This window comes from Rhagoletis pomonella, unplaced genomic scaffold (assembly GCF_013731165.1).
Source record: "Rhagoletis pomonella isolate Grant_MI unplaced genomic scaffold, Rhpom_1.0 Rhpom_scaffold_00004, whole genome shotgun sequence".
Classification (NCBI taxonomy): domain Eukaryota; kingdom Metazoa; phylum Arthropoda; class Insecta; order Diptera; family Tephritidae; genus Rhagoletis; species Rhagoletis pomonella.
Window position 1 is genome coordinate 15,079,848 of NW_023458558.1, and position 9,074 is coordinate 15,088,921.

Sequence of the window (9,074 nt, forward strand, 5' to 3'; positions counted from 1 at the left end):
CGATCTAACCCCGTTTAGGTCGGCGAAGTATCTCAGAAGTTGTCCGTCCATAGGGCAACATTCACTACGCATTCTCCTACTCAGGGCTGGCATCGAGTCAAACCCTGGGCCAGAAATATACACTTGCTGTGTATGCCGAAGACGATTACACCACAACTCCACCTCAGTCAAGTGTAATGCCTGCGAGGGGTGGAGTCACCTCAGGGTCTGCTCGGAACTACGGACACACAGACAGTGGACCACGTCTTACGTGGCCCCCTGTTGCTCAAACAGAGCAGCCTCCACGGCAAATGATAGTCCGCCCGTGCAGCCCCACACACTTACACAGCAACCACACACAGTCGCCACTACACAACAACACAATAACACCACAGACCGTACCACAGCCACCACAGATCTCATTACTCACACAACCGCACCACCACCAACACGCCGCCGCCAACAACTCCTGGTTCCCCCTACAATCTGCAGACCAGAATATTCCGTAATGTGACATCAGTCAAGTGCAACACCTGCCTTGGCTGGTGCCACTTTAGGGCATGTTCAGGTCTGCGTACGACGCGAGATTGGACGGGGAACTTCGAGGGCCCGTGCTGTGCTGCTCGGTCGCAGACGTCAATTGCGACGCCCCCCACCACCACCACAGGGCGGCAACAACCTCAGCAGCACACACAGCCAACGGCGGCAAGAACATACACCTCACTCACACCCCACATCACGACACAGGGATCTCAACGCGGAGATTCGGCAACTTGTAAAGGTACATAAGCGGAAGAAGTGGGAGGAGCACCTGAAGACTTGTAATTTCACCTCTGGTGTGAGCAAGCTTTGGTCAACCGTGAGGTCATTGTCTAATCCGACGAAGCACGACGACAGAGTCGAAATTTCCTTCGGCGACCATGCTTCGTCGGACCCGGAGAGATGCGCGAGCTATTTTAGCCGGCAGTTCATACTGCATCCTCGGTAGACAAAGCCAAGCGTCGAGTGACCAGAAGGCTGCACAAACTGCCAACAAATTGTGCCCCCCTTGCTTTCACTTGCGGTGAAGTTCAGGTGGCCATCGGGAAGGCGAAAGCCTCCAAAGCCATGGGTCCCGACGGAATATGCATGCTGATGCTGAAAAATTTGGGTCCTGCGGGGGTAGCGTACCTAACGGAGGTCCTCAACCTGTCAATGGCCACTCTCATCATCCCAGACATCTGGAAGGTGGGGAGAGTGGTCCCACTGCTCAAACCGGGGAAACCCGCCAACAAAGGAGATTCGTATCGTCCGATTACACTCCTTTCCCCGGTAGCGAAGACACTTGAGGCCTTGCTACTCCCGTACTTCACAAACCACCTGGCCCCAGCGAAGCATCAGCATGGTTTCCGTAAAGCGCACAGTACAACAACAGCACTTAACGCCATAAACACTCAGATAACTCGTGGCCTTAACCGCAACCGTCCCTGTGAGAGAACGATTCTAGTAGCGTTGGACTTGTCAAAGGCGTTTGACACCGTCTGCCATTCCACGCTGCTAGAAGATATAGAGGCCTCCTCTCTCCCACAGAGGCTCAAACGGTGGTCGGCAAATTATCTGAGTGGTCGACATTCGTCGGTAACATTTAGAGACAAAACGAGTAAGCAGCGAAAAATAAAACAGGGGGTTCCTCAGGGTGGTGTCCTTTCCCCGCTACTGTTTAACTTTTATATTTCAAAGCTCCCTCAACCACCAGAGGGAGTCTCGATTGTCTCCTATGCCGACGACTGCTCGATCATGGCGACTGGGAATGGAATTGATGACCTGTGTTTGAAAGTAAACGGCTATCTCTCCGAACTTTCTCGCTTCTTCACTGCAAAGTGTCTAGCCCTCTCCCCTACGAAATCCTCCGCGACCCTGTTCACAACCTGGACGAAGGAGGTCAGGCTACCGCTGGGGATTCACGTCGATGACACACCAATTCCGACGGTGAATAACCCCAAAATACTCGGAGTAACATTCGACAGCCTGCTCTCCTTCTCTGCGCACTCAACCGCTATTGTCAATAAAGTACAGAGCCGCAACAAGGTCCTCAAGTCGCTAGCCGGCAGTACTTGGGGCAAAGACAAAGAAACGTTGCTGGCAACATACAAGGCAATAGGCCGGCCGGTTTTGAACTACGCAGCGCCAGTGTGGTCGCCAGGGACTAGTAGGACGCAGTGGACGAAGCTACAGACGGGACAAAATACGGCACTTAGGACAGCGACGGGATGCCTCCTGATGTCGCCAGAACATCACTTGCACGGCGAGGCGCAAATGCTCCCAGTTAAGGAGCACAACATAATGCTCTGCAAGCAGTTCCTGATCGGGAGCCACAGAAGTGGCCACCCAAACAGACAGCTGCTTGCAGAGGAGCCCTCGCCTAGGCACGTCAGGAGGCATCTATATGAACTGACGGACGAAGTCCAGAGGTTCATTAAGCAACCTCTGGACCCGACAGCGTACAGACAGGCCCTGAACGGCATTCACAGGGACTCAGTCTCCAGTTATGTAGACTCTAGACCTGTGAATGCCGTTCTAGGCATACCACCCCCGGACATTGACGAGACAGAGCTTCATCTGCCTCGGGAGACACGCACTACACTTGCTCAACTTCGCTCCGGCTACTGCAGCAGGTTAAACTCCTACTTGAGTAGGCTGAATGAGGATGTGCCGAACGAATGTCCGGCATGCGGAGAGACCCCACATGACTCGAACCATCTCTTCGCATGCCCGGAAAACTCGACAACCCTAACGGCCCTGTCCCTGTGGACAGATCCCACAGAAGCTGCACGCTTCCTAGGGTTGCCGTTAGTGGAACTTGACGACAACGACTGAGATACCAACCGATCTGGGCGGGGTTGTTGTAGCCGCTACAACAACAACAACAACCACTGGGTATTATTAGTAAAACTCAATATTCCATGCCCGGACGGAAAATTCCACAAGCACTGCAGTGAATGTCCAGGGCAAAGGCAAGTTTATCTGTGCATCACAAGAAGCTTCAAAAAAGCTCACAAATCTAGGACTTTCGAACTCCGACTGGGAATTTCGCGGATGGTAAGCGGATACCATAATAGGTATGCACATCTTACATGTATTATTAATGGAATCATGATTAAAAAAACGTAAATTGCTAGCTAGGGCGCTGTTACGCAGACGATCATATGATCTCTGGTCACCAATTGTTGTTGCTTTCTCTAGCGGGTTTTTATAAAAATATGGATATTTTACTCGAAAATAGTTGGCATGCTGGTCATGCAGTTCAGTTCTCTCTCTCTGTCTCAAATTTGTCATTGTTCAGTGAAAGTAACAACAATTGGTGACCAGAGATCATATGATCGTCTGCCTAACAGCGCCCTTACATTGCCTGGAATTTACGTCACACCAGCAGAAACTGAGTTTATACAGGCTCCGCTGCCGCATACATACATCGATGTAAGGGGATGATAAGGATTTTGCCTTAAGAATGCCATAGTTTTCGCATAGATGATCTTGTCAATAGAAAATGACTAAATAATAAGTTTTTTTTACTGGATTTATTTAATTAGACGTCAAAATTCAAATGTTTGCCGTAAAATAAAAGGTCATACATTACAAAGAATTTTTCTTATCAAGTTCCATCACACATATCCTTCTATCTATGATCCAGCTGCTTACACCTTAACCACGAATACGCAAGGTGCCGACTCTGTTACGTTTTGATTTCGCATTCGTTTGTTTGACGCCACTTATCTTTGCATCAACCTGCGATTTCTTTCGCCTGCCCTTGAGCGTGGACTGTAAGCGTACTGGCGTACTGGCTGCTGTCTTTACTTTGCTACATTTGTTTTTATTCTTTTCGCGGCGACTGTCTGGTGTGATCAGTTTTCCACCACCCGCTAAGCGAACCTTACTCACGGTCTTTGCAGACTTTTGCAGCACCGACCCTCTTACCTTGCCACCTTTCAATCGCTTCCTTGCAATATCTTTCTTGCTACTAGTCTTCACCAGTGGCTTGGCGGGGGACTTGGCTGCAATTGGGCGTGATCCAGCAAAGGGTTGGCGCGTCTGCTTGGCAGAGAAGGTCTTTGCTGTGTGGACGATTTCCTCGACGTTGCCGAATACTTGCATTATGCTCTTGTTTACAAGCTGCAGGTACTTCAGCGAAGAATAGCAAAGACCACACTGCGACTTCGGGTTGTAGTTGTTGCGTATGAGGCTTTCAAGGTAGAGAAAATGCTTGACCATACTCTCACAGTGTTGACACTTGCCGGTGGCCGGTTGTGTGCTACGCAAGGAGTTCTCCAACGGTATGAGTGTTGGCGTTTGCGTACTGTTGATGCCTTGACGCTCGCTAAGTTCCATTTTTTGGCGTATGTTTGAGCTGGAGTTCTGTGGTACAATGAAATGTGGCTCGATCTCTTCGCCTAGGCCGATCATTGTTCTTAGCACTGAAATTTTTGCATTTTTTTCTAACATTTTCAATGACAACTAGTAATTTTATGAATTGCTTAAAAATGTATGTAAATTGATTGTTGACAATTTTGAGTTTTAAAGCTGAACCCAAGCTGAATCTGATAGTTTGGGCGGGCTTATCTAAGTAGTCGCCGAAAAGAAAGTAGTTTAAGAAAGGATGTGTGTTTTAATTTCCTCTTGGGTTGTTGTTACTTCCGACCCACACTGGGTGTGCGATGTACTTTGGAACGAATTTCCAGATTCCTCTATGGAGACTCAAAAATCTAAAATATATATTTTTTTTCATGTAATACCCAAAATCAATACTTCTATATTCGAAGATATCACATATTAATTTTGGTCCCGATTGGAGTCTGTTAAGGCGTGTCGCACAGGGTTCAAATTTCAGACTACCCTATGAAGATGAAGGGGAAACGCATTAACAGTCTCCGATCGGGATACACTTGTCTTGACTAGGGGTTGAGGTTTGGGAAATCTGATGTAAAAATGTGCTTCATACACTCAAATGTATATGTGGAATGTTTCTTTTAATACAATTTTAGAAGTGGCTTTGTTTATATTTTTGCCAGAAGACATAAAATTATCGACTAACTGGAATGTATCGTGTCAATTTCAAGTCCTGCCAAAGACTTTCAAAGATGTAAGAAATTGTAGTCGCGTTTTAGTTCTAAAGCAGAAGATTTGCCGGTAAGTAATTTTGTAACCTATAAGTTAAGCGACGTGCTAAGTTAGAAAACCTCTCCAAGAGTTAAAAAAAATAACTAGAAAAACGGTCGAATTTGTACAAATGGTCTCACTCTAATACACATAAAAAAAGCCTGTATTTATATAAGAATTCATCAAGTAAACGCTTAAAAAAAAATAATTGCCTTTGATTGCATTCGAATTACTTCAAAAGCTTATGCGTCTCTGCTGCTTAAAAAAGCTTTGACCTCATTTATTTATGTAATAATTTCCCTGAAGTGCTACTAACTACCTGCGTTGTTAAACATTTCTCGCAATTCGTTGCTTTGCATAGTTAAAAAGCTTATTTAGAAGCCATTAATGTTGGCCATATTATGTATGCATTTGTATGTACTATATTAAGGTTAGTTTTGCAAGTGACTTTGAGTAAACGAATCGAAAAAATAATGAATTCGAATTGAATTAGACTTTATATTTCTTAAAATATTAATTTACCTACTCGCATGGTTACTAGACTAACCACGAAAATTGGGAGCAAAAGCTGATATTTTTTAATTGAATATTTTTAAAGAGGCCTTTATTCATTAATTTTCTTTATCCAAGTTTAATTCCACTCTCCTAGCCACGATTAGCTATGATATGACATATTTTCTGACATAACCCTGCAAAAAATTGTGCGACTAATCTCTAAAGAGAGTATTCCGAGATTACTCTCAATCGGGTACAATTGGGCATTAATTAGTCCCAACTAGTCTAATGCGGGTACTAATGGAGGTCAATTAGTCTCGACTCATCCCTTATGGGTATAATTGGAGATCAATTGGTCCCCAACTCATCTCTAACGGGTACTATTAACGATTTAATGATATGTACGCACTTAGTCAATGAAATTTCATGTGCGGCGTTGGCATACACAGAGAGTATTCGCCTAACAAAACTGAGCAACCCGGTTCGAATCTCAGCTGGCGCAAATTTTTATTTTTATTTTTTAAAAGTGATTAGTCGCTTTTTACACCCTTTCGGGTATAAAGGTGAACAATTAGTCTCTTCATAGGACATGCTCGAACAAAAGCGATCAGTTCATTCCATATAAAGAGATCAAAAGTCCTTTGCGATTGCTCCCGGAGTCATCCCGGATTAGTCCCATTTTTTGCAGGGAAGTTCAAGTTCAAGTTCATACGAGTGCATATGTATATGTACCTCCCCATAGGTGCTTGTATGTTCACATGTATGTATGCAGAGGCATATGCCAGTAGGTATACCCATGGCGCAACTTCGTTAGCGTGCTAAAATTGCATGATTTTAAATATAGCAGAAATAAAGTAAAAGTGCTTTTTAAGTGTAATCATGAAATGCCTCATGAGAATTTCAGACTCGAGCAAATATGATTCACTGTCATTATTTCTTTACGGGTGCAGCCTGTAAAAGCCAAGTAAATGAGCGCAAATAAAATTTTAACCATGCCATATGCATGCCTGTTTACATATAAATAAATACATGTTTATGTACACATGTAAATATGTACATAGTATGTCACAATCATCTTAATGTCGACGTGCATGGCTGTTAGCAAATCCCTGTCGTGAATTATTTATAATTGAGTAATAAAGAGGTGCCAATGGAAATTTTTAAGCCACGAAGTATGGTAATTGGCTAAGTGCTTCAAGATTTTTACTGTGGTTCGTGGCTGATAAAAAAATGCGTTTGATATTATAGACGAGCGTAATAAGAAAATTATATTCGCACAAAGAACTTCAGTTGGCTATGAAATGAGTTTCGTTGAAGGTTTATCACAAATTAATATTACTAATACGCCCTGTACTACCCGTATACAGAATTTGAAATAAAAAAACTGTAGATATATTTTTATTAAGCTTACGGACGTTTTTTATGAAAAATTTATTGTGGAAAAAACAACAACAGTTTATAAATGATAGAAGTATAGCTGCTATTTCTAAGATCACCATATCTCCTCATCAGACTTTTTCATCTAGTTCACTGGGATTCGACCCAGCGATTATAGCTTACAAAGCCTAAGCCTGAGCTAAGTTCGCCATATAAACTGCAATCAAGGCCAACTATTCTGCCGTAATTTAGGATTCTTTTCTTAGAATTCTAACTTAAAGCTGGAGTTGTTGGTTCGATCTTCGCAATAGCAGCTATAACTTTAACCATTTATAAACTATTTTTTTCCACTTATCATACTAAAATTTAATGAAAATTGCATGCTCAAATTTTTTCTGAAAAAAAAACAAATGTTTTGATGAAATTTTTTTTATAACATTTCTAATTTTTTTTTTGTAATAATATTTTTTTAGTTTTGGGTGGAAATCTACAATTGCTTTTAACTAGCTTTTATTGTATAAAATTAATTAACTTTACACTAAAAAATTTAATAAAAAATCAAAAATCAGTTTCAAAAATGTATAAGCTTTCATTAAAAAAAAAAAAACAATAAAATCGAGTGAACTATGAACACTAAATGCCAGTTTTGAATCACTGTGCACTGTAGCTTGAAAGTAAAAATTATACTGTTTGAAAACAGGACATAATAGATTTTCCGTAAAAATGGAGAATGGAGATATATTTTTGATTCCTTATAAGCTTAGCATACATTGTTTGACGAAAAATTTTTGCAACGTTATACTGGAAAGGGTTTTTGGTCACTAAAAATCTGGAGATAAACTATTGACAGTTTGGAAACTTGGGGTAAATGTTAAGAGCTGGCCATACATTTTTTATAACTTTAAACTAGACAAAATTTTTTTGTAACCAGTAAACAGGATTTAAAATTTTTTACAATTTTTAAAACATGGAAGAAGTTGTTGGTTATTTAAGGACTAGACATGAATTTTTGGCCATTTAAAAACCGCAATTAAATTTCTAGTAACTTAGAAGCTGGATATAATTTTTTCGTAACTAGGAAACTGGAATCCCATTTTTTGGCAATTTAAACACTCGAAAAAAAATGTGTAGTCATTTAAGCACTCGGCATACATTTTTGGTCATATAAAAACTGGACATAAATTTTTAGTAAAGCTTACTAAAGACGTGGGTTGTCATAACTTTAAGTTTGTACTTGTCTTTAAAAAAGGACACACAATAAATAAAAACAAAAAAAAAAAATTTTAGTATCTTAAAACTGTACATAATTTTTGGTAACTAGAAAAATTCAAGTTGAATTTTTTGACAATTTAAATTCTGTTCATTTAGGGACTAGACATACATTTTTGGTCATTTAAAAACTATCTATAAATTTGTTTGTATGATATGCAGTTTTGGTCATTTAAAAACACGACATAATTTTTTAGTAACTTACAACTGTGCATAATATTTTTGCATTAAAAAAAAACTGCGAATGATAGTTTTCCAGCCTAAAAACTGGACATTGAAGAACTGGAAATAAATTTTTGGTAATTTAAAAACTGGGCATAACTTTTTAGTAACTTAGTAACCAGGCATAAGCGTTTGGTAGTCAAGAATAAATGCCTTTAAAAAGACTTTTTATTTTTATATCCCTATAAGTGCCATTTTCTCAAGGAGGTTTTAAAATTTATCTGCCCTTTAAACGCAAATTTCGTTCTGAAAAAATATGTTTGAAAGGCAGATAAATTTTAAAACCTACTTGAGAAAAGGGCACTAAGTATGGTTTGTTCTAATTTTTTTTGAACTACGACTATGTACCGCAATTTTTAAGAACCAAGATCGTAAGAAATCACCACTTTTTCTCACGTTTTATATCTATTTAGTGCCCGAAATGTAAAGAGATGTTGGTTCACTGGAGCCTAGAAGTACTTAATATCGATTGGTGAGTCCGAAATTTCATAAACTACGTAATTTCAGCATGTAAATACTTCTCAAGTTAATAACTAAGTTTTGTATAAAATAAAATTACCGGTGCAAACGCAAATTTTTACCCATTGGAGACTTATATA

General features: G+C 40.8%; 1 protein-coding gene across 1 annotated transcript; it reads right to left on the bottom strand.

Moving 5' to 3' along the window:
* Positions 1–3,637: 3,637 nt before the first annotated feature.
* On the bottom strand, positions 3,638–4,458 carry LOC118738409. Its single transcript, XM_036469336.1, has one exon. It carries the CDS (start codon positions 4,456–4,458, stop codon positions 3,661–3,663), a length of 798 nt encoding a protein of 265 aa, XP_036325229.1. The 3' UTR covers positions 3,638–3,660.
* Positions 4,459–9,074: the final 4,616 nt, after the last annotated feature.

Coding starts and splice junctions, on each gene's coding strand:
- LOC118738409 (XM_036469336.1), bottom strand. CDS start 4,458: ATGTTAGAAAAAAATGCAAAAATTTCAGTGCTAAGAACAATGATCGGC.